The sequence below is a fragment of the Vigna radiata genome, chromosome 8, assembly GCF_000741045.1.
Source record: "Vigna radiata var. radiata cultivar VC1973A chromosome 8, Vradiata_ver6, whole genome shotgun sequence".
Classification (NCBI taxonomy): Eukaryota; Viridiplantae; Streptophyta; class Magnoliopsida; order Fabales; family Fabaceae; genus Vigna; species Vigna radiata.
In genome coordinates, this window is record NC_028358.1 from 5,391,018 (window position 1) to 5,416,288 (window position 25,271).

The following is a 25,271-nucleotide window of genomic DNA, read 5'->3' on the forward strand; positions in this document are numbered from 1 at the left end:
TTCTCCAACAGATTAATATCATCAATTATATATCCATCACTGATTCATTAATGTAATTTGGTAATCAGTAGACAGACAATGAACTTGGACAACATACATTTTGGATATTTAAAACGAAAAGGGGCTAATAATAATTATAATAATAACAAAACCCTCATTGCACAATAACTGACTATAAAGCAAGACTTTTAATTGAAATATTTTTAGGAAACTACCAATGAGCATAGAAAATGTGCTACTGAGCCCCTTGTCACAATAGATACAACAAGAGAGAAGTTGGGACTGGTGGGAGTAAGTGGAGGCTTCTGGTATCATTGTAATTTGTAGAGCCCTGTTTGTCTGAAGCATAAGATAGTAAAATTTATTTCCAAATCTTTACAGATTTGTCATGGCTTGCAGAAGCAACCATCCCTGTGACGGGTGATTGTGCTAATGCAGATATCACACACTCATGAGCTGGAATTGTCATACATCTATTCTCAACCATGTTCCATAGCTCCAATGACTGCAATGTATCGGTGAATAAAATCAGAACATATAATTTACTAATTTCCATAACACACTAGACGATAAAAATAAATTAAATCATTAAATATTTTAAACATAAAATTCAATTTAATAAACAAGTCAAAAAATAATTAAGAATTATACCTTTTATTTAACTATTACAACATTAGCTTATTTTATTTTTAATATATTATTTATATGTTCTTGAAGATGCTCAAATTATCTCGAAACCTTAACTCCACTATTAAGAATGTTCGTCATGATTCCCAGGACCCATATACCCACTTTGCCTTAAAAAACCTCATCGTATTCTTGATAAAGATTTACAAGATGAAAACTCTTCCTATAGTGGAACCACACAAATATACTCATCATTTGAAAACTCAGAAGGGAGAGACCCTAGTTATTCTGATTTACTTAATATCTTGGTGGCCACTACAACGGGATTAGAGACCAAAACTAAGGCAATATATGACTGTCCTGATGATGAAGTCATTTCCTCTGCCATAGTAGAAACTACAAGTCCATCACCCTAGGTGATATCCCTCCTAGCAGGTGGAGAAGACTGACCTCGAGATCAGGTTAGACATCAGATTGATGAAACACTCTAATTCATACAAAGTGATTGAATTTGCGGTCGAATGACTAGCACCCTAAGAATGCTGTCATGATTTAGGTGCTATCCAACAAAACCAATTCCATGAATCAAATACTAATGTGGCAATTCTCAGCTTTGCATGAAGAATTCATTGGAGACAGAGTCATCAATGACATGGAAATCCGGCAATATTTCTTTAAGATGAAATTTTTTTCAATCAGGATGAAAGACTTAGACAAACATTTTCATAGAATGAGCCATAGATTTTATCTTCTCAACGGTGTAATGATCCCTGTCTAAATAATACTTATGTGGGATCATTATCAGAAATACTACCTCAACATAACCAAATAGCCATGGTCACTCACAAGAATTTCTCAGCGTTGACTATTACCAGAGTCAAGAAACATATAAACTCCAATTAATTAATGACATAATGGAAATCAACAATTTTTTAATTGAATCATCGTCCAATTCATCTCAAGTAACAAAATGCTCCTGTAATACATTGTTAAGTAATGTGTAATACAATTTCTGACAAGAACATAATACTCCTGTAAGAAAAGGTGTGATAAGTGTGTTTGTAAAATCCCCCAATCAAGAGTTCTATGTAAAGATGTTTTCTTCCAAAGATCTCTCTGAACACCTACTTTATATGATTCATATTATTAGTCCCCTCCTTAGATGCTAGTATGATCTACACTTGCCTCTATTGAAAATCTTGAGTATCAAAAAACGCTTATGAAAATGATCTATTTTTTATCAAGTTATTTATGATTTGACAAATAGGAATACCCACGATGAGACATTATATGCCATGGAGACTCGTGATTGGCTCAAAGACGTGGTATTTCTGTTTATCCTAAGAGTAAGGGGCTTAGCACCAAAATGGTATCACAGCCTAACCGATTTTTCAAGCAAAGGGTCCAGATAATATGAATCATAGGTGGAGGGCACAAACCATGGAATGATTAAAAACTAAAAGCAAATGATTAAGAAAGGAAAACATATGTACAACAAAGGGAAAAAAGCAAATAGTGTGCGAATGTTTTTCTACTTGGAGTATACTAAATTAATGGACTTTGTTTAGATAAAATTTAAAAATGGAACTAGGCATGAAAAACGGTGAAACTAAATGGATTTAAAGTAGTTTGGACTGAGTATGGACTCATGAGATAATTGGATTGTTTTATCAACATCAGAATAGCTTAACCATCCTTTATTTTTATTTCCAACAACAATTTTCTTTGGTGGGTGGCATGGTTCAATCTCTGTCACATATTCCTGTTTTCTACCACGAAACTTAACAAAACTTAATTGCCTTTAATTTAATTCTCACATCTTGATAACCTAAAAAAAACTTAAACTCATTCTATACTGTCAAAGCATGCAAAGGTTATTGTAAAGAATTATATATAAGGAAGGATAACTCCAAGAGTATTAAGTTTTTTTATTTATTGAATAATAAGGATCCTCCAATTAAATATATTTTATAAAATTATTTAATATATTTCTATTATTTAAAGGAAATTTAAGTAAATTATTAAATTATTTAAATCAGACTTAATATTTAATAAAAAAAATGTAAGCACAGAAATCCACTAGAAAAAATAATTTAAATGCAGTGCAAAACAGTGACATAAGAAAAATATCACTTAAACACATACTCAATGCCAAAAAAGTATAACTAATAGTGAAGGTTGAAAAACAGATGGGCAACAACTCTACTGCCAACAATGCAAATAATGCGTGAATGTTTTTCTAGTTGAAAGTATTAAATGGAGTTTATATTTAACCAAAATTAAAAACGGGACTTTTAGAAATTAAAATCAGCCCAATAAAATGGATGTAAAGTGGTTGGGATTGATGTTAAGGACCGGTATAAAATAATTGACCTTTTATTATCAGCCTTAGAATAGTTTAGCCTGTATTTCTTATATCTCCAACTAAAGTGTGATGGTATAGTCTCTATCACACATTCCTCGTTTCTTACAAACTGAACAAAGTTAAACGCCCATGAATTTAGTTCTTACAGCTTGATAACCCAAAAAGTAAAATGTATGCTCATATCCCACATAGTAAACAAAGTTTGTTGTGAACAAAAGACACGCACACCCAAATATAAATGGAAGGATTACTCTAAGATTAACTATAAATCGTCATCTTCTATGTTTTTTCTCGGCTCAGTAAGTAATCACTTTTAACAGTTTGATTATGAGAAGAAATGAATGGAGGAAGAAAGTTTTTCATAATTACTTCACACATATAAACCAAATAAACAATAAAAGAAGTGAAAATGAATAGCAAATAACAAAGCTTCATAGGCACATACATACCTGGTATCCTCCAATAACCAAGAGAGTTGAGTAGCTTGGGTGAAAGACACAAGAATGATACATGTTTCCACTGGAATTAAGTTCATGAATGCACTCCCCAGATGCAAGTGACCACACTTTGACAGATTCTTGACTCACAGATGCCAAGTAATCTCCATTTGTATCCCAACAGACACAATGTACGTCTGCAGAGTGTCCCTAGAAATGCATTAAAATATAATTATTACAATATATTTATCACAAAACAATAGGACAGGAATTTTATTATTTTCTTAGATTTTGAAGTTGTGTCCATGTTAACACCTGAAACATGTGCATCTGCCTATCAGTCTCAACATCAAAGAGAGACACTAGACTCCCACTTGCTGCAGCCAGAAGTTGACCAACCCTTGGCTGAAACCTCACCTGGGTAGATCCTCCCTGCTTGATTAATTTAATATTGTTTAGAATTGAGGAAAAGCATAATTCATATATCTAGATAACTAAAAGTAAATTTTGTAACTGACCTTAAAAACTCGGCTGCAAGAATATTGGTTAATATTCCAGAAACGGATCTCATTGTTATCATCACAGGAACAGAAAAGATCATTTTTCTTTGGGTGAAAATCAAGGGACACCACGTGTGAAGTATGGCCACTATATGCCTGTAAAGAAAAGGTTGGCTGCAAAAGTAACAGTCAATGGTAAGTCCACTTACAACGAAACCAATAATTGAAAAAGCTACTTCTTTTCGCAGTGCAAGAGCTATATAAGATTTAGCACCCAATTTTCATGTACAGCTTAAAAGCTCCAAAACAATATATTTAATTCAGAGCAACACATTTCAAAACAAGTTTTATACACAGGGTAAAAGAAAAACTTCTAAAGAAGGACACCTGAACATACAACAATAACAATAATCAAACCAGATTTAACGTAGTTAATTCTTTTTTTTAACTACGGTTCAAACTACAATCTTTTGAAAAGCCAGCAACCGTAGAAACAAACCATCAGCATAAAATTCAGAGAAGAGTTCTAACTTCCAAAATATAACTTTCACAAAAATACCATGGGTTCTCGATTATACCACATTTTTAAAGTTCAAAAATCATTGGTCAAGAAAAAGAGGTTTACTGAAAGTTGCATGTCTTGACTAGCAAACATGTATGTCTTAGTTATTTATAGTATAATTAGAATCAATCAATGACCTAACTAAAGCAATTTTAGTGGTCACCATACAATCAACTACCTATTTATCAATGTGCAAGATATGTTATTATGTTAACTACTGATATGTACCATCAGGGTCCATAATATTGGAGACAAGGACTAATGAATTATATTTTGCTTGAATCTGTTGGAGGTTTGGAGCCAGGCCAACATAGAGAAAAGTTAAAATCAAGGCTTTCATACAATCTCTTTTAGTTGTTGACTCTGAAACCTGAAGATAAACAACACTTTCCAAGACATAAAATGATATAAGGTGTCCGTGACCATTGAGAGAGAGGAAGAGATTTAAGAACTAAGTTGAAAACCTAAAGCACGACATAGACTCAATGGAAAAAATTACACAGTAAATAGAATATAAATTTATAACTATCAAAAGGAAAAGAATCTACTTATTCCAAGAGTACTGATAAATACCACTGAAGGACATTTTTTTGTAAATTGAATCTGATAAGCTCAGTTCTTAGATTAAGAGATTGAAGTGGATAAAGTGTACAATATTTTAAGTAATGTAAAAACTTGTTGATAAATTATAAACTAACTTCATTTTAATGGATACTTTACTCTTTGAAGTATACAAGTAAATTAAGTTGCAAGATTAGAAGTCTATGAATGCTTAATTGATCTGAAATTTGGTACGTGATCATGAAGATATAATCATTCAAGAAAGCAATCAAGAAAAGTAAACATTCAAGAATTGCACTTTTTGATGGAGTAAATGAATTCTTTCATTTTTCCAAAGTAATCAAACTACAGTCTAGTCTCCATTGACACAGGTCATTTCGTTTAACAGAAAGCAGATCTAATTTTCATATCAAGGAAAGAAAAGGAAAGGTCTGCAATAAGAAGAGAATAACTTACATCAGCAGCATCCCACAACCGAACAGTTGTATCAAATGAAGATGTTGCCAGCTGAGTTGAATTCGGTCTGAAGCGAACATCAGTAATAATAAGATTGTGTTCCTCTGGTGTACTCTCTGTTTGCAGTGTCTCCATGTTCCACAGAACAACCTAATAACAAGAAATAGAATGATAAGTATAATTTACAACGTACTACTAGGACTTTAAATTAACAAGGACCAAAAATAGAAAAAAAAAATTGGAGAACTAATATCAAAATCAAAATTTTATACATTTGCAAGTACAAGCAAACATACTAGACCTGCTAGAAATATTTCCATAACAATCTTATAAAACAAATTTACAATTTGCAAGGACAAACAACCATTTTATTCATCTGCTCAAAGGCCAGATTCTTTATTTGAATAAAGTATTAATCCAACCGAAAGGATGATAAGTTCATCAAATCAATTGGGTATACTATTTCTCTTCATTTTTTTCTTTCTCAAAATCTTTCTCATTTTGGACTAAACCTGGAGATCCCACAGAATATGAAGACCACAAAATGCCTGCATGAAGCTATCTTTTTTTATTGAATATAGCATCTCATAAAGGGGTATGAATTTTCATTGTCTAGAAATAGTGCGAATAAAAAAATTCAAAATGTTTTTCTGGGTATTTTTGAGACAGACTAATTTTTGCAACTCAAAAAGTCAATTAATCGATGGTCAATGTTAAGTATAAAACAACCACCAATCAGTCTTAATATAATAAAAAAGGCCCTATGACTAAATGGTTGATAGTTTGGCCCCACCCTATTTTCTAAGTAATTGTTTAATTACAGCAGGACATATTAATTGCATTAGGGGGTGCAACGGACATAAATCATTCACGAACATTCCTCCATTAACTTATGCTTTCAGAACTTACTCTTAACATTGAGTATATGCAGCAAACACAGGAAAAGACAAACAAATACCTAAGCTTTTAATCTTTAGCTTTTCAACTTAATTGGAGGGTGGTATTGGGTAAACTAATTAATATTTGTTCTTGTCCCAAGTGTTATATGCTGATGAGAAGAGTAAAAGTTGCGTTTTCTCCCTATAGGAAGGGACACCATGCCTGTTAAAATCACAAGGCATATATGTCCATTTTATAAGATTTCGCATGAAATGTATGAATGCCTAAAAGGTACGGGCAGTTATCACGTCAATACGAAATCATCAACTGCAGCTGATTCATTAATATTGAAATGCATCAAAAAATTTAAAATAGGTAATTAATCTTGTTAAGTTTTAAACTACAGAAAAAAAAATATATTCAAGTTTACATTTCACTAGCAGAAATATAATTCGTGATGCTAGTGTCTTTTAACTATTTTGAAACTCTGCTATTTCTTTAAACCTGTTAAGTTAAAAAACCAAATATGTTCTACCTTTTTGTCATGTCCAGCACTAGCCAATATTTTCCCATCTGAAGAGAAATGACAGCAAACAACTTTGCTGTTGCTTTTGCGGATAGAACTAACTTCACTGAAGGAAAAGCCTGAAACGGGAAGCAATATAGACAGCAACCTGGTCAGCGTGAATGGTAAAAATTTATACACGCATAAGAACATGAGATCACCTTTCGAAGCATCTGTAGCATGCTCAGAAGGGTTCCGTTTCAATGTGCCAAACAAGTCCCTTCCATCACCATCATCCTGTGAGAGAAATGATTCCACATTATCCTCTAAGGAGCCAACATCCCCAAAATGTTCCATGTCATCCTGCAACTAGAAGGATATAAATTATTAAGATTCAAGAACTATTATCTGTAACTTAAAAGATTCTGCTGATGATTTGCGTTACGTAAACAAAATATTCTAATGATACTTTTAGGAAACAATATTATTTTCAGAGAACTACGAAAAGAAAATCCAAACTTCCTTATTTCAGCAATTTTACAAAATGGTTAAAAAGAAACACTTTTCACTAGATTATTCCAGTTACAAGAATCTTAAATCTAAAAAAACTGCCCACTTTTCCCTCCTAGCTTCCTAATGGACTCCTTTCAACTAACTCTTAGTTGTAAAAACTACCTTACAGCTACATTCTAAGTTTTTCTTTTAAGACATCTATTACTTGTAATCTTATCTCCGGCCTAACAATACCACCCTCGTCAAGATAGTTAAAATCGAGATTATGGTTAGGATCATGAAAGACTTACAAAATCGTAAAATTGAAATACATATCATAGATTTTACTTTATTAAAAAGTGTGTGTGTGTGTATCTTAATTGAGTTTTATTTTAATTGAAATTCATTTAGCAAGGAAGGTAACAACTTTAATTTTTAATTAGGTTTGTATTTTGTTTTAATCGAAACTGCATTCACAAAGAGAGTGAATAGGTGGTGCAGCTGAAAAATAAAGGTAAATTTTAATTACATTAATTTTTAGTTGGTGGTGTAGTGGTTAACAAGACACGTAATAAGGTGAATTTTTAATTGCATTATCTTTTAATTGAATCCACTCACCCAAGAAGGTGAGCAGGTTATGCAATGAGTAATTTAGAAAAAACGGCAATCCAGAAAATTTTACGATTTTGTTCCACAATCCTAACGAATTTGTTGTGCCACGATCATACCTGGAATTTGAATCAGAAATACTACGTAAAATTTTATGATCTTCTCGTTTTATGAGTTAAATCTTGATTTTGACTACAATGACCGTCATCATAAACAACCTTGTCCTCAATGTCAAAATTAGGAAATCAATTTTGAGTAGAAGTTGAATTATCCCACATGGATTCCTCAACTGGTACATCAATTGAGTGATCGTCCAACTACCTTGAATTTAAGCTGGAATGAACACAATTGTAGGTCCTTGCAATTATATTGGTAGTGCAGCTTCCACAAAAATGATGCCCTATTACCTTCCTAAGTTGAGATACGTTGAACACAGGATGAATTCAAGCTTGTTGCAAAATTGTAATTTGAAAGCCACCTCATCGATTTGCTTAAGAACCAAATATGGTCCATAGAAATGTGCTGAAAATTTTGGAAGAATCTTGATAGAGTTTTGTCTATGTGGCTGAATTTTTAGATACACCAAATCACCTAGTTTGAACTTGGAAGGTTTGCAATTAACATTAGCATGAATTGTCGTTTGAGTTTGTGCTCTATGTAAATGAAATTTCGGTTGTCTCAAGTGTAAACCTAGTTGTTGAAGGGGGAGGATGACCATAAACCACCACAACAGGAATACAGTTAATAGCACTTTGAAAACTGGTATTGTATCATTATTCTGTGCAAGGGATAATTTATACCCAAACTTTTGGCTCATCAAAACCAAAGCAGTGTAGATAAGTTTCTAAGGTCCTATTGAATAAGTGAGCTAGATTCTTGAATGTCCTCCATTAAGCAAAGAATGATACTCATAGTAACTCAGGAATCCACTATTATGATGCTGCCAACACTAGTCCTCCTTTGTAATATACCCGCTCATGTTGCAAAGTATAATGGGGGTACTGGTTTGGACCCTTGGTTAAATCCTCCTAGACTTTTGACGAAAAAGGGTCAAGATTAACCTCCTCGTCAATAGATTTTGTTAGAATAATTACTGATAGGTATTATCTTTTAGGCTAGTCTACTAAATCATTAATGAGTTGTACCTAGTTCTATACCTAGAAGTCTAGTGCAGACTCTTGGTGTTCCATGTACTCTTGTGTTTTCATTATAAATAAAAGATAATGAGATGGATCATATGAGCCCTCAAGAATATATTTTTATCAATTTTAAATCTCAAGTTGGTATCAGAGCAGGAACCTGCTCTGGTTTCTGTCCTAGGTTGTCCACCAGCATTATCATTGTTGTTCGCATCTGTCCGGTACCATTTGTCGTTGTCTGCAGTTGTCTTGTCACTATCTGCAGTTGTCAACTGTAGTTTGAAGCTCTTCAACTTGGTTCTCTGCCATCTTACATCTGTCCGCCGTCATCCGCCGTCATTGTTCCGTCCGACGACCACTGGATCTGGTTCGCCTCTTCACGCGATGACCAACCCCACCGGTGTTGGAGTCTGATTCTCCTCCACGCTTCGCCATGCGCAACTTCTTTGTGCGCGGCGAACAGGCTCGTATTGTTCACGCGCCGCCCTCTGCCCCCCGAAAAGTCACCGCAACACCTCCATAGCTGTCACTTGGGCCTCCTCTTTCTGTTCTACCCCTCAAAACCTTGCTTCAGTGAAGTCCAGAAGCTCCCCTTGAAGAAAACCCTAAGAAACCCTCTAGGGTTTTCTGGTTCCTCCTCTCTCACAGTTCCTTCTTTTTTATCAAGAATGGCCTCTGGAAGTGTTCTTTCTTTCTCTAGAAGTCCCTCAATTACTTTCGAAAAGCTAAATGGGAAAAATTATTTGTCTTGGTCTGCTGCCGTGGAAATGTGGTTCCTCGGTCAAGGACATTATGACCACCTTGAGCAGGATGGAAGCCAAGTACCTTCTGAAAAAGTTGAACAATGGAAACAAGACGATTTCCAGTTGTGTGCCCTATTGTGGCAATCTGTGGAACCCGACTTTTGATATCTCTTAAAGCCTTTAAAACATGTCACTCTTTTTGGAAGAAAGCTCAAAGATTAACATCTGCATGGCGAATCTTCACTTGACTTACCAATCTTCTAGATTGTGGCGTCCTTATCCCTGTTTTATTCCGCATTCATTCTTCTTTGATTTATTTTTGTCATGTCTTTTGAAGATTCAAATTCAGAAAAAATCGTACTCTTTCCCAGACAGGATCGTATCACCAATACTGAATGGCTAGGACCAGAGCCATAAAGTTCTTTTTCATATATAGACTTTGGGAGAGAGGTTTTTGCCAATGCTTTGCTGAAAAGAGCTATGGGTCTTTTGTCTTGGAATAAGACAACCACCAACCCTTTCCCAGAAGTGTTGCATTCACTGGGAAAAGCTTAGAAAAATAGAGCATCCCCAAAATTGTAGTAATAACGACTGGAAGTCCTATATCGACTAAAGATAAGGCCAATTTATAATACATAAGTGGGTACAAACCTCACTTTAAAAGCCAGTTTTGTTAGGTTGAGTTAGGCTTAAAGTCCACTTTTTAACATGGTATATTAAAGTCATGGGTTAGAGTTTATCCTAGCACGATTTGTGTTTAGTGGGCATATCATTCCACCAGCTATTAGACCACCCATTAATGTCTAGTCCCACGCATGAGATTTATATACCTCGGTGTGAGGAGTGTTGAAAGTCCTACATCAACTAGAGATAAGGTCAATTAATAGTATACAAGTAAGTGCAAACCTCACCTTAAAAGCCAGTTTTGTAGAGTTGAGTTAGGCTTAAAGCCTACTTCTTAACAATAACTATATGCAACTGTCTAAAGGCATCTAGGCTGTCTTGAGTGCACTCAAATTTTTTTTTTTATGAAGTTGTCAAAGGTATCGCTATCTTGCCATAATTCCATATAAAATGTCAATGATATTTGTTAGACCAAAAAAATCCTGTCAAGGCTCTACTGCTCTTATGAATAGACCACTACAATATAGTTTGAGTCTTTTCAGGATCCATGGAAACTCCTTGTTATGAAATAACATGACCCAAATACCTAGTATAATTTTGTCTATCAAATATCATTAAAAATCACATTGACTAAGAAATTGCTCTAAAACTGATTGCATTGCACAATAAAAAGTAGTTGGGGATTGATTAAACAAAAGGCACAACCAAACAGTTATAATGCTCTTGATGTGTTCTAAAAGTTGTTTAGTGTACATCTAGCTCATACATCCTGATTTGGTGATATCCTCTTCTTGAGTACAAAAATATTTAGGACCTTATTTGAAAAAGTTGTTTTATTTAGGGTTCTGTAATCAGTACAGACTTTACAACTTCCATTCTTTCTCTTGACTAAGAGCATAAGGCTTGAGTATGCGTTGTTACTAGGACAGATGATGCCACTTGTCAATGTTTCTGCTACTTGCTTCTCAATCTCATTTTTATGAAAATGAGGGTACAGGATTTATCCTTGCTTTAAAATGAATGCAGTAGTGAACTGCTACAATGAGAGCCAAACCAAAGTTCTACAAATAACACCGCATACTCATTTAAGATTTGTTGAAGTGGCCTGTCCTCAGCTGCAGAAACCATAATTGCAGGTGTTTTTCCTTGTTGCTTTTCTAAATTTTTAGTGGCTTGTGTTCAACTATCCAAAGTATGTTTCTATTTTTATCGGCATCAACCTTTTGATCTTGATGAGAAAAAGTTATGGTAGGGGTCCAATTGACCTTGACGCCCCCTAAAGGCACCCAGGTCATGCCAAAAAGGACATCTACTCCCCCTAATTCAAACAGAAAAACTCCCCTGAAAAAATTTAATCACCCATCCTCACATTCAGGTCACTTGCATTGGCTTTGAGTTTGCTTTTCCTACCCATCTCCCAATCTCACCTTATTATAAGAATTTGTTGGATCAATTTTCAACACCAGATTGTATACCAAACCTATTGATAAGATGCTGTGACTGGTGCCACTGCCTTACACCCTAATGTTCTTGTGATATCATTGTTTGCAGTTGAGTCATACCCCTAACTGCACAAGTTGATAACCCCAACCATTGACAGTCTAACTCTCAGTTTTCAGCCTCTTTTCTTTCAAGAAAATCTTCTTCTACTGCCACTAATTGCACTATCTACCCTGTCTCATTAATTAGTTCATTTTCAGCCAAAAGATCAAACCCCAAAACTCTTTTCTGGATGACACTGATGATTGGACAAAAAGCTCCAACACACCGATAACAAAGATTCCCTTCTCTTGATGTGTTCAGGAAATGAAAGATTCCTGGTTTCCCTAATCCTTGTACCTGCCTAGTCTGAGCCAGGGTTGGCCACTGATGATCCGAAGAATGTTTTTTCACCCTCTTGCCTTGTTTGACAAGACCCATTGGACAAGTGTGCATTGAGCGTCCTTCCTTGAGGGTTCATTAGAGAAACAGTTTCTCTTCCACCTTAACATCAGAATCCTAAATTATGTTCACAATACGAAGGTCCACTGATGTGTTGTGTATCCTTCATAGCCTCCTCCATGTCTTGTACAATTTCCATGGCTCAAATCAGGTCTTCTGGGTCATATGGATGAACCTGATTTTGTATATTCTGATGTAACCCTGCAAAAAAATACCCAACCACTTGATCTTTCAATGTTCAATTTCATTGAGATACCAGGATTTCAATTCTTGGATGAAATCTTCTACACTCCCAATCCATCTAATTGCAGCTAATGTCTTAGAAAATATGCTTTGCCCACTAGCTCCAAATCTCCATAACAGTGTTGTTGCAAGATCTTCCCAAGAAGGGTTCTTGGAATTTTGTCGCCAGAATCTGAACCAATGGTCAGTGTTTCCTTCCATGCCAATTAAGGTTATTCATAACTTTCCCAACCTTTTGATGTTCCATACTTCAAAAAAATTTCCACTCTCGCTATCCATCATAGTAGATCACTCCTGTCAAACATCGACAACTCTACCAATTTTATCCAAGGGCATTGTTGTTCTTCCTTGTCCCTATTAGATCCATTATTGTCGATGTCCTCCTCTTCTCTTTTCTATTCACCATTGACTAAGTTTCCTCCTGCATTTGACAGTTTCCTTCATTTCTTAACTTCAAGAAGCAATTCCTTTGTTTCAGAGTTTGATCATGGTTAGTAGCGTACTCTTGTGGCAAGCTATACAAGCCCATGGTCATAAATAATGTCTTGTGGTTCTCAAGATCCTTCGTAAAAGGGGCTCAACAAAATCACGTCAGGCAGCATGATGTCAACCAAAACAAGAACACCAGACCCTCAATTGTCATGGGGCAAAGAGTGTTCTAAGATATTGGCAGTCACCACAGTGATATTGTGTGCCATTGGAATAAAGGACACAAACCTCACTCCAAACTGATGCACATGTCTCATGGTTATGGAAAATGGTTTGAGTGAGACATGAATAAGTGGATTTAATAGCCCTATGGAAAATGGTTTTATCCATTGTTCTTGCTTTTTTGTAGGAACAGATTCAGCAGCGGTGGCACACCACTTAACCATAACCCGATTTTGGAAGAATAAATAGAATAGTTAAACCCATCCATATTCTCAATACTAAGAATATGGTTAGAAAATATGGGAGAATCTGTTCTAGAGGTTGATGTGGTATTGAAAGAATTTTTTTCTGGAAAACAACGGAGAAAATAAATATGGTTAACCGGATTTTGGAAGCCTATAATTAAGCCCATCCATCTTCTCAATACTAACAATATGGTTAGAAAATATGGGAGAATCTGTTCAGAGGTTGATGTGGTGTTGAAAGAACTTTTTTTTCTGGAATATTGTTAGAAAATATGAAAGAATCTGTTCTAGAGGTTGATGTGGTGTTGAAAGAATTTTTTTTTTCTGGAAAACAACAAAAAAAAAACAATATAGTTAACCGGATTTTGGAAGCCTAAGTAGAATAGTTAAACCATCCATCTTCTCAATACTAACTATATGGTTTGAAAATATGGGAGAATCTGTTCTAGAGGTTGATGTGATGTTGAAAGATTTTTTTTTTTTCTGGAAAACAACAAAGGAAAACTTGCCAAAGAAAAAGGTGGTTGTCGGAAAACTCGCCAAAGATGGCACCAAAACATAGAAAACACAATCTGAGAGGTTCATGAAAAGAAATCCTTCAAATACATTAGGTCTATCAAGTCAACATGATTTTGAAAAAGGCTCTAGATAACATGATAGGATATAATGTGATAGGATAAGAGGGGAGCAGGATAGAAGTAAACAGATTAGGAATTAGTGTTAGTTGGTTAGTTGGTTGGGGAGCTTTAAAAGAAGATAGGGAGATCTTGTGTCTGACAGTTTTTGGATAATTTTGTAGATTGAGCTTTAGTTCTTTGTGAAAGAGAAACCCTTGAAGGAGAGAGTGCTCTCCTATTTTTGTATTCTTTGGTTTTAATAATAATATAGTTCTATTTCCAGTAATCTGGTGAGTGAGTGTGTACTGTTTTGAGTGATAGATAGATTTCTTGATCAAAGAAACCTATCATAACATGTTAAACTTTATGGAAGAGAAAAACATTAAGTCGAAACCATATGTTTACGAGACAGCACAAGTACCTTTATTTATATTAGGAAAGAAGAATCAATACAATAAATAGAGAATTCTATGATAACAAATATATGATATGGGAGTAAATAAAAAATTCCTAATAATACATATAAAATCTAGACATTCCTGATTATATAGGATTAGCTCCGTATTTCTATAATTATAACAGTCTCATAAGGGTACTTAATCATTAAAATTAAAATAATACTACAGTTTTTTACAACAAATGTTTAATTTGGAAGCAACAAGTGAAGTAGATTCATGCTCCTCAAGTATAAAATTATCAATTTGATTTACCAGTTGATTTGTGGAAGATGCAAGACCACCCGGTCCATCAGTACCATACATCATCAAGCCTTTGGATACGCCAGCAACATTCTGCAAGTTACCCGTCATTGCAACTCCATCACCAGGAGTATGAGTCGATGGAGTTGATGGTTGAGAATTAGAAGGGCCAAGTGTATTTCCTGTTCCAGTACTGTTTGCAGGTCCTGAAGATGTAGGTCCCTTCCTTTTCCGGTTATTCTACAAAATGGTCGGCAATTGATTATCGCAAGCAAGGGAAAAAGCATTTGAATAGAAACTGCTAACTCGTATAACTTTGGTCAAACAAAAAAGCAAAAGTATCTAATACTGATATCATTTTAAGCATAAAAGTAAAACCTGAATCAATTGTTGTGGATGCAAAGGATCCTGTTGTTGCTGGGAGGTGGATTGTTGGATCTGTGGCAAGTTGATCTGCATCAAAAATGACAAAATAATCATATTAACACAGAGAAGAAATGAAATTTCTATTATAAAACCAATTTAATTCTTGTATCAAACTTCTATAAACAAAATTTTCTATTTAGGCAGAGTAACAAGCTAAAATATTTATGGGTACCTTTAATAGAAAATTCTTTAAACTTTCTCATGGCTAGAGTATATCAAGAAGACAGAAACTCTGACTTGTTCTACAATTTGTCACTCCAGTAGTAAGTGCAACTAATTGTTTCAATCAAATCTGTGCCATGCCACATTACATGACTACAAGGAATATTTATTTAATTTTCAGAAAAAATGAATAATTGACAACTTCACAAAACTAGTTCTAGTTATTCATATTAGGAAATATTCAGTAACAAAGTATACGCCCTAGAATTAGGCTCATTTAATTGTATTATTTTATTTTGATAGGATGTCCCATAAACCTTGGGATAATATGAATCTAGTTTCTCTTTCTTCTAAGAAGCTTTCGGTAGATATTTAACTCTTTATCTATCTTCTAAATTGTGAATAACATTCCACATTTTCCAATTTCATACATGGTCACAGCAGTTCAGTTCAGAAATAGGACTGCATCTGCTTTTATATAAGCTACCTGAATGCATTCTCAGTCAGAGGCACACATGGTATGTGTTATCTATTTTAATCGATTAAGGAATTAACATAATCGATTAAAACAGAGAATTTGGCCTAATCAATTAAGGAATTAACCTAATTGATTAAATGCATTAGTTTTGCATCTTTGCTATATATACATATATAATTCCTTTTGTAAGCACGTGAAACATTCTTAAAACTATTGTGAAACAAGAACACTTTGTGAGAATTTGTTAGGTACCTAGGTTTGGAACCTAACCAGAACACACTCAGAAGATACAAATAGTAATGGAAGAATGGGTTTTTTGTATTATTCACAGTAAAAGAATCCTCTTTACAAAGAATGGGTTGGAAGCATAACCTCCCTCTACATGCTAAAGACCTGACTTTACACAAAAACACTCGATACCCTCTACAGAGTTACAAGAGCTCTATTTATAGCATCTCTGACCCGCTCCCCTCTTACAACTGACACCCCCACACCCTTAACTCCTAAACCCCATCTATCCTATCCTCCTATATCCTACATTACACCCGCTACAGAACAACCTTGTCCTCAAGGTTGGAAACAAGAAGCTTGATCTCATGGCTCCTCTTCATCATCTTGTTATCATATGAAGGGAACCCACCGGCTATGCCCTCCAATTCAAGTCAGGAGGCTTGGATGGTGGTCGAAATGAGAGACAAAATTTATGGGACCATTTTCGTGTCTACATTATTTCCTTGAAGGTGAGGAGCTTCTTATTCTTTCCTGTAAAATAACTTCTTCGACCATTCGGTGCACTCCCCCTTACCTTTATATCATTCGGCTCCTTCCCCCTGTCTTCAACGGTTCGGCTCTCATACCCTTCAACCGTTCGGCTCGCGTTAACAACCCTTGGAAAGTTGCAGCAAGATCTTTCTAAGAAAATTACTTGGATTTTTTCTGCCAGGACTTGAACCCCTGTTCTGTCTTGTCTTCCAGGTTCTTTGAAGGTTGGGTTTGTATTGAATTTTCTCCTTTATCTGAGGATTGTGTTGCTTTCTTGATGTCCGGAAGAAGTTCCTCTCTTCTTTCCTTTCTTCTTTCCTCTCTCCGTTTTAGGCATTTTGAGTAAGGCAGATTCAGGGTGTTCCATATTGACCCACCTTCAAAGTGGCTCCCGATTGGCCTGGGTGATTGACCCCTATTACCGCTCAGCTTCTCCTGTTGATACCTTGGGTTGGACCCTGTTATCGTGGTGATTGGCCTCGGACCACTCGGAAATTCTCGATTGGCCTGGGTTATAGCAATCGGCCTCGGATCGTGTCACCTCACAGCTCGATCGTCCCCAAGACAACTAGTTTTCTATCCCATTCTCGTTCCTTACCTTTGCGCCTCCCTGGAACTCCTCAACATCCCTTGCGATCCGCATCGCCACCATCAATTCCTGCGGGTCATGCGGTCGGACTTAATTCCAGATGTCCTCTTGCAATCCCACCAGAAAATATCCGAACAGCTCCTCGTCCGGCACACTCTTCGTTCGACCCGCAAGTCTCTTGATGTCTTGTACATACTCTTCCACCGTCCCCGTCTCTTGAAGCCTTGTACATACTCTTGCTGCCAGGACTTGAACCCATGTTCTGTCTTGTCTTCCAGGTTCTTTGAAGGTTGGGTTTGTATTGAATTTTCTCCTTTATCTGAGGATTGTGTTGCTTTCTTAAATGTCCGGAAGAAGTTCCTCCCTTCTTTCCTTTCTTCTTTCCTCTCTCCGTTTTAGGCATTCTAAGTAAGGCAGATTCAGGGTGTTCCATATTGACCCCACCTTCTCAGTGGCTCCCGATTGGCCTGGGTGATTGGACCCTGTTACCGCTCGGCTTCTCCTATTGATACCGTTGGGTTGGACCCTGTTACCGTGGTGATTGGCCTCGGACTGCTCAACAATTCTCGATTGGCCTGGGTTATAGCCATCGGCCTTGCATAGTGTCACCTCACAACTCGATCGTCCCCAAGACAACTAGTCTTTTATTCCGTTCTCATTCCCTACCTTTGCGCCTCCCTAGAACTCCTCAACATCCCTTGTGATCCGCATCGCCACCATCAATTCCTGCGGGTCATGCGGTCGGACTTGATTCCGGACGTCCTCTTGCAATCCCACCAGAAAATATCCGAACAGCTGCTCGTCCGGCACACTCTCGTCCGACCTGCAAGTCTCTTGAAGTCTTGTACATACTCTTCCACCGTCCTCGTCTCTTTCAATGCCGCCAAATGCTCCACAATGGTTCCAAACCTTATCACCAGCGCTTCCTTCAAACCATCCCATGAACGATTCTTGGCTTTCTCCTTCCAGACTCTAAACCAGTAGCCAGCGCTCCCCTCCATACTGATGTCGGCTAGGCGCACCTTTTCCTCCTCCAGTACCTCTTGTAACTCAAACAATTTCTCTACGCGATTGATCCAGTTCAACGGATCGATCCCCTCAAAGACGGGTAACTCCACCCGTTTCCGCCGGCTCTTTTGCCCCTCGGTATGTTCGCCTTCCTTTCCTCCTTCTTCTTCCCACCTCGCCCTTTGATGCTTGTTGTCGGACACCTGGCTCCCGTCCGATAGCCTTTCGTGGTCGCGAGTCCTTCCTCCTAAGCTTCGCATGACTTCTTGCAAGTCTTTCCTAATTGTCGCCGAATCTTGGCGTAACACCGCTGTCTCAACCTTCATTCCATCCACCGCTTCTATCTGACCCTCCATTTTGTCCCTAATTTGAATTCGGCAGTTTCTTGATTACTTCTTGATCCTTCACCCCCACTTCGAAACGGCAAGTCGGACCCATTTGTTAGGTACCTGGGTTTGGAACATAACCAGAACACACTCAAAAGATAGAAACAGTAATGGAAGAATGGGTTTTCTATATTATTCACAGTAAAAGAATCCTCTTTACAAAGAATGGGTTGGGAGCATAACCTCCTTGGTTGGAGCATAACCTCCCTCTACAAGCTAAAGACCTAACTTTACACAAAAACACTCGATACCCTCTACAGAGTTACAAGAGCTATATTTATAGCAGCTCTGACCCACTCTCCCTCTTACAACCGACACCCCCCCACCCTTAACTCCTAAACCCCATCTATCCTATCCTCCTATATCCTAACAAAATTCTTGGAGCATTCTTGGAGAAGCCAACATAAATTGTGAAGATTCAAAGGTTCAACCTTTCAAGAGTGAAAGGGAAGATAAGAAAGTGTCTAGATCCTGAATTCTTTGTAAGATCTGCACAAGGGGTGTAACAGGTAGGGATGGCAACAGGTCGGGTCGGGCATGGATAGTGTCTACCTACAACCCGACCCGCTACCCGCCGGATACCCGTTTAGAAAATACCCGCGGGTATTTTAAAACCCGCGGGTACCCGCGAATACCCGCAAAAAAGATATATTTTATACATTTTAAAATAAAATTTAAATAAAATTACAAAAAAAATATGTATAATATAATATAAATTAAATTAAATATATATTAAAATTTAATTTTAATTAAATTTAACCTAATAAAATATAATTTAATCTTATTTTTAATTAAATTTAATTAAAAAATATTTAAATTAATTTTTTTATTATTTTTTGCGGGTAACAGGTACCCGCGGGTCGAGTAGTATACTACCCGTACCCGACCCGTTTAGAAGTGGGTATGAAAATACCAACTACCCATTACCCGCTGGTAGTAAATATCCGTGGATAGTAACTAACCATTGTGGATTTTACCCACGGATACCCATGCCCGCGGATTGTTTTGCCATCCCTAGTAACAGGTTTTGTTTTTCTGTGATTCTTTGTGAATCATCATTACCTTTGTTGTGTAGGCAAGGTTCCTAGTGTGAGTACGTATAGCCTCATCCTTGGGAATGTGTTCTTGATTCCTAGTGTGAGTGCGTGTAGCCTCACCCTTAGGATTGTGTATTATGTAATCTTAACACTTGTTATTAGTGGATTTCCTTTCAACTAAGTTTGTTGGAAGAAGACAAGATGTAGATTCTTGAGGAGTTGAACCATTATAAATCTTTGTGTTGATTTCTTTCTTTATTCTTCCATGTTATGTTGTTCAATCTTTGATGTGTAAAGATCCTTTGAAAATAACCTTATACACCTGAAAATCTTTAAGAACTTTAAAAAGTGTTTTCAAACAAATTCACCCCTTCTTGGGATTGAGAAATAAGGGTTTCAATATTAACATGTAATATGGTAAACTATAGACCAGATCTTATGACAGTAATTTAATATAATTTCTATACCAGTTGGTTTCTATCAGTGGTGAAAGCGTTAAGTCCCTCAAACTAAGAAAATCACGCCTCAAGTCTGACCACTGTCTCAGAGTCACCCATATTGTTGACAGGTGTTATGCATTAAGCATCTCCCCCTTGAACTATGAATGTAGCATAGGATACTCCATCCAGCTCCCTCTTAGCCCAATTCCCTTACTTTTACTCAAGCACTGCTTGCTATCCTTCCTGACTTCCTCAAGTGGAATGAGGATCACCAAACCTCCAGCTTCATTGCTTTTATTGTACACACCGGTAATTCCCTTCATAGTCCTCTCTCATTACACACCCATGGTTCATGGGTCCTACATTTTGGCAGTAAATCTCAAATCTGTCCCTACTTCAAAGTTATTTACTTTTTGTTACTATGATTAAAAGGTCACAAAAACTGTCTCAACAACTTTGTACTGGCCATCTCTTCCCCTCTCTATTGATAATGTCTGTCACATAACATCCTATAATTAACCTCTTTTCCTAAAGATAAGAAAAAATGAAAAGACAAAGATACAAGGATAGCTAAATTATTCCTATTTTTCCTGATAAAGATAAATAAAAAGATAGGTAATTTATTTCTACTTTTTCTTGGATAAATAAAAGAATACTTAACTTATTCCTAATTTCTGGGAAGTCTCCTAACATGTTCAGGCATCTTATAACATAAAGACTAACAAGTATCATTCTTTGGGGTGAGCAGAAAAGACATTTTCATTAAAAAGTAACATAATCTAATCAGTTGCACAAATAACTGTGTACATGAACACATCCTACAGATCATCCATAAACACATCAATGCTCTATACAACACTAGCATAAAGAAAACTCTTTGATTTAAATGATGAAATTGTTCTAGATTTACCACATTCAGGAAACATGATATCAAGAACGTAAAATAGACTTTACCTTAGAAGAAGTAGATTGCATTGGAGAGCCTATAGATCCATCATTTGCAATTGATTGACCGTCTTTCACGTTCAAACTTCCCCTATTTAATCCCCTTAATCTTTGAGGATCCATATCTCCATAAACAGGTGAATTGCCAATGTTTCCTTGTGCCTGTACCTGTGCAAGGAGCTGCTGCTGTTGTGGTTGAGGTAAAAGCTGAAACTGATTTGCACTCTGAAGGAGAGGCTTCTGAACTGGTGCTCCAAAACCAGGACGAATTTGATCAATGCCCTAGATCATATTACAATTTATTTAAATTGGATCAGAAATAGTGCTAGATGTGTAAACAAAAAATAAACTGAATTCTCAGCAGAACTTACAGTTAAAGGCCATCCTTTCAATGTGAGACTACCTACTCCAGCATTTAATCCTGAAATGGGAGAAGAAAGAGAATGTTGAAACCAAGTAATATGATTAGCCAAAGAAAAAGTATAGTAATTATGTAAACCTCATAAAACATTATAAAGAAACTGATCTTCAAAACCTTTATGACAACTGAACCAGCGAAGAAACCCCAAATAGTGGAAAGCATAACAAACTGAAGTATCATAAAAGGTTTTGAGAAGCATAAAAGTTTGGGTAAGTTCGTAAAGCTTCCATAGACTCAATCACAAACTTGCAAGATTACAAGTTAACCTCGGAAAAAAATAATATTAAAAAACTTAGCAATAACACATATATATATAACATAATACTCTTAACACAACAATAATTCAACTTTTCAACTTCCACAGTAGAGAATAGTAGCAAATCACAATAATAAGGTGTGATAGTACATCAGTACCAAATAATTCAAACTACATAAATGACCATTCAGATAAATTCATAAAAACATAAGTTCCTAAAATGTGAAAAGATTTTGAAAAAAGCATTAATTTCTTGAAATCATTTGAACCATAGTAAAACGGTACAATTACTTAAGTACAAAAGCCATGCATGAGCAACTAAAAGACAGTTATTGTTGGGTCATTTAGGGTCAAAAATTACATTTCATTTCAAACTTGATAACTCTCTTCTTGACTTGAGTTTATGTGATTTTACATAAGTTTAACAAGTTCACCTGTGTTTATCCAAACAGAGGTTCACAATGAGTTATCTCACTTTCTCTACCTAGACTCACGAACTTGCAAGAGTCTTCAAGTTAATTAGAGGCTTTAGTAATAACGGTAACCAAGTTTAGTTGCCTGTTTTACATTATAAATGGTGGAAATTCAATTTTTTTTTAATTTCATTCCATCTTTAAATTGATTTTCTCTTGTACTGATTTTACACCTGTGTTTGCAATGCCAGGCTTTGACTGCATTCCTCCCTGCCCATAAATTGATGAAGGGTCCATAGGCATGGATCTCTGCATGGCACCCATGTTGACTTCACCTTTGATATCCTGCTGAGGAAGAAAATGGAAATCAGCGTTGTAATTTTATAGAGAAGTAAAAGAATTCAGATGAAGACTGAGCAGTAGAAGCACAAACAGGGGTTTGCTGTGTTCGAGCCTGGATTTGCTGCAAAGCTGCCGTCACACTTCCTGAATTTCCTTGAACCATCTGACTGTTAGGGGAAAAGGAACAAAATTAGTAACTATGTACAAGACAATTACATTTCAAGTTAAATAAAAGTTACCAATAATATTACCCAGGATGATTTGTTGATTTCAAGAGGGCCATTCTAGCGTCTAAAAGTGGTTGGGATGTCTCTGTATCCATGGGGTTAGAGTGCTTCATCCGCTCCTCATACATTTTTGCAGCCAAAGCACTTGCAGTAGATTGCCCAAGCACTCCTTCTGTAGTGATAGCATTTACAGGGCCTCCAAGGGGAGGATGATTAGAATCCCTTCTTTGAAGTTGAGCTTGACGAATTAATTGCATATGCTGAATTTGCAGTTGCTGTTGCTCTTTCACTTTATTCTGTTGTGCCTGCAAGTCATCAATAAAGGAAAGGCAATTACTCTTAAAAATTATGAATATTATCAATAAAACATCAATTAGGTGAACCTAATGAATGATTTTATCTTCAGAACTAAAGGAAGAAAAGGAGGTACCTCCAAATATGCTGCAGCAGTCTCTGAATGTTTCTCATTTGTTCGTGCAATAAAAATATCCCAAAAAACAGACCACCACTCAAAAAGAAAACCACCAGGAGCATCAATTGCTGCAATTGCAAAGTGTTAGATATAATCAATTGCTGTACAAGTACCCCAAAAACATCCACCCAGGAGATGTAACGAGCACTGTACACAACTGTAGGAATCAGGGTATCCAAAAACTCACAAGTAGAGGTTGGGGCAACTAAGTATTTAATAAAAACAACTAAACAAAGAATAAAAGTAATTAAAAGCATTAAATTACCACATCAATTAGCTCTTACCAACAGGATCGGGAGAAACCTTCCCTTCTGTCATGAATGCTTTAGCAGTGTTATGCAACTTCTTCTTCACCAAATAATCATAAATATAAACATCAAGCCTAGAAGCATAGACGGAAAGAACCACGATATAAGTAGTAAGAACACAAAGTAAAGAACAATAGTAATTAAATGCAAGCAGTTACACGGATCAATGAACTCCAGTGCCTCTATCAAACATAAACTATTCTACTCACATCTTATCTGCTTCCCAATTACTCTGCGCCATGATTCCCCGTTCAGAAGCAAAATTAACTGCTAAATTTTACAAGAAATCAAACAAAACAATTTCAACACAGTCTCAAAGCAAGGAAAACAAAATTAACTGAATCACAAAAACTCAAAGAATAGCAGAATGCACGTAAATCGCGAGAAACCGACCTCAAAACGCAACAAAATAGATGGATCAAACTCGTACATTACCAATCCGAGACTGCATGCACCAATGATCACCACCGACGAAGAATTGCGCTCAGTTTCGGAAACCGCGAACCGTGAACAGTCGAGTCCGATTGAAGGAAACGGAGCCAGTCATAGAAATCACGTGAATTCCGCAATTGCTGTCACCGAATCGCGGAGAGAAAGATCGAAACCGAAAAGAAGAGAAGAGAATGGGAATTAGGGTTCGTAACGCAGTGACAGTCAGGCCTAGTCGAATTTCAACTATGAACTGGTTCCGACCAAGCTTTTCAACTGTGAGTTATGGTGAAAGATGAAAGAGTTTGAATGAACGAAGTTCCGAAGCTGAGGCTCGTTAACAAAACGAAGCTGAGGAGAGCTTCGGGTGTAGTAAGCTTCCGTACTGGAGTATTGATTAACATACAGCTTAGAAATTGTAGATCGCAAACTTTTGGATTCTGCATCTCAACCGTTGATGGTATTGATGGACAAGTGTACGAATGATATTAGAAGGTGTGGTTCCCATCTACTGTGAAGTATCAACTGTCACCATGTATTATGCATGATCTCATCAGAGGGAGTATGTATTATTCGGCATTTTCTTCTGCGCCCATCCATTATTACTATATGCACCTCCTTTATTTTTAGATAATATTCTTCATAGTTTATTTCAACTGTGTTTTCTCTTTCTCTCAATATTTTTTGGCTTTGAGTGTGTTTTTTTAAACTCCATCACGAAGTTCGTATTTCATTGCTATAAGCCTAAGATTCCAAAGTTTGTTCTTCTCTAGGAGGTACAAAAGGTATGAATGAGTAATATTAATAAAGTATTTTTTTTTCATTATTTAATATGCAGCATTTGATTACTCAATCTAAAAATGAGCTTTTTTAAAAGAAAAAGTTCTTTCAACAACTTTTTGATAACGTATACGTGACAGTTTGTAATTGGTCTGTTTTAAATGTTTTTTTTAACTAAATTTAAATAGACCAATAAAGTGATGACATGTGTCCTGTTATCAAAAAGTGTTGTCAAAATATCATCTTCCTTTTGTAAATACAATAAAAAATGTAGGGTTAAATATGTTTTTAGTCCCTGTACTTTGGGACGATTTTGGTTTTAGTCCCTCTTTCAAACTAAGGTATAATTTAGTTCTTCAACTTTAGAAAACTCTCAATTAACATTGAAGCAAAAATGTGTCAAACAATGTAAACAATCCAAATGTTATAATGAAACCCGTTTGAAACAACAAATAAAGTTAAAAAAATTTGGTAAAAATGACTAAAACCAGAGTTT

The 25,271-nt window shown here is 36.1% G+C and overlaps 1 protein-coding gene across 9 annotated transcripts; it reads right to left on the reverse strand.

Annotated features, from left to right (window-relative positions):
* LOC106772000 (transcriptional corepressor LEUNIG_HOMOLOG) lies at window positions 1-24,385 on the reverse strand. 9 transcript variants are annotated; one of them, XM_014658097.2, is made up of 18 exons: window positions 24,002-24,385; window positions 23,776-23,836; window positions 23,543-23,640; window positions 23,217-23,326; window positions 22,811-23,091; window positions 22,651-22,726; window positions 22,451-22,562; window positions 21,499-21,548; window positions 21,137-21,409; window positions 15,273-15,347; window positions 14,907-15,134; window positions 7,114-7,255; window positions 6,923-7,032; window positions 5,509-5,658; window positions 3,948-4,103; window positions 3,745-3,861; window positions 3,442-3,639; window positions 1-505 (listed from the first exon to the last, which is right to left on the reverse strand). In XM_014658097.2, the coding sequence occupies exons 1-18, from the start codon at window positions 24,015-24,017 to the stop codon at window positions 362-364; spliced, it is 2,397 nt and encodes a 798-aa protein (XP_014513583.1). In that variant the 5' UTR covers window positions 24,018-24,385; the 3' UTR covers window positions 1-361. The 9 variants fall into 9 exon arrangements, with proteins under 9 accessions (XP_014513583.1, XP_014513582.1, XP_022640425.1 ...); XM_014658096.2 differs by having other exon boundaries at window positions 7,114-7,261; XM_022784704.1 differs by having other exon boundaries at window positions 7,114-7,261; window positions 22,451-22,565; window positions 23,776-23,833; window positions 24,002-24,384.
* Between the last annotated feature and the right edge of the window lie 886 nt (window positions 24,386-25,271).

Bases quoted from the DNA above. Each gene is read 5' to 3' on its own strand.
- LOC106772000 (XM_022784703.1), bottom strand. The intron at 7,262-14,906 runs GTAAATCAAATT...ATATCCTTCTAG, and splicing joins CATCTTCCACAAATCAACTG to TTGCAGGATGACATGGAACA. The intron at 506-3,441 runs GTATGTATGTGC...GATACATTGCAG, and splicing joins TGGTTATTGGAGGATACCAG to TCATTGGAGCTATGGAACAT.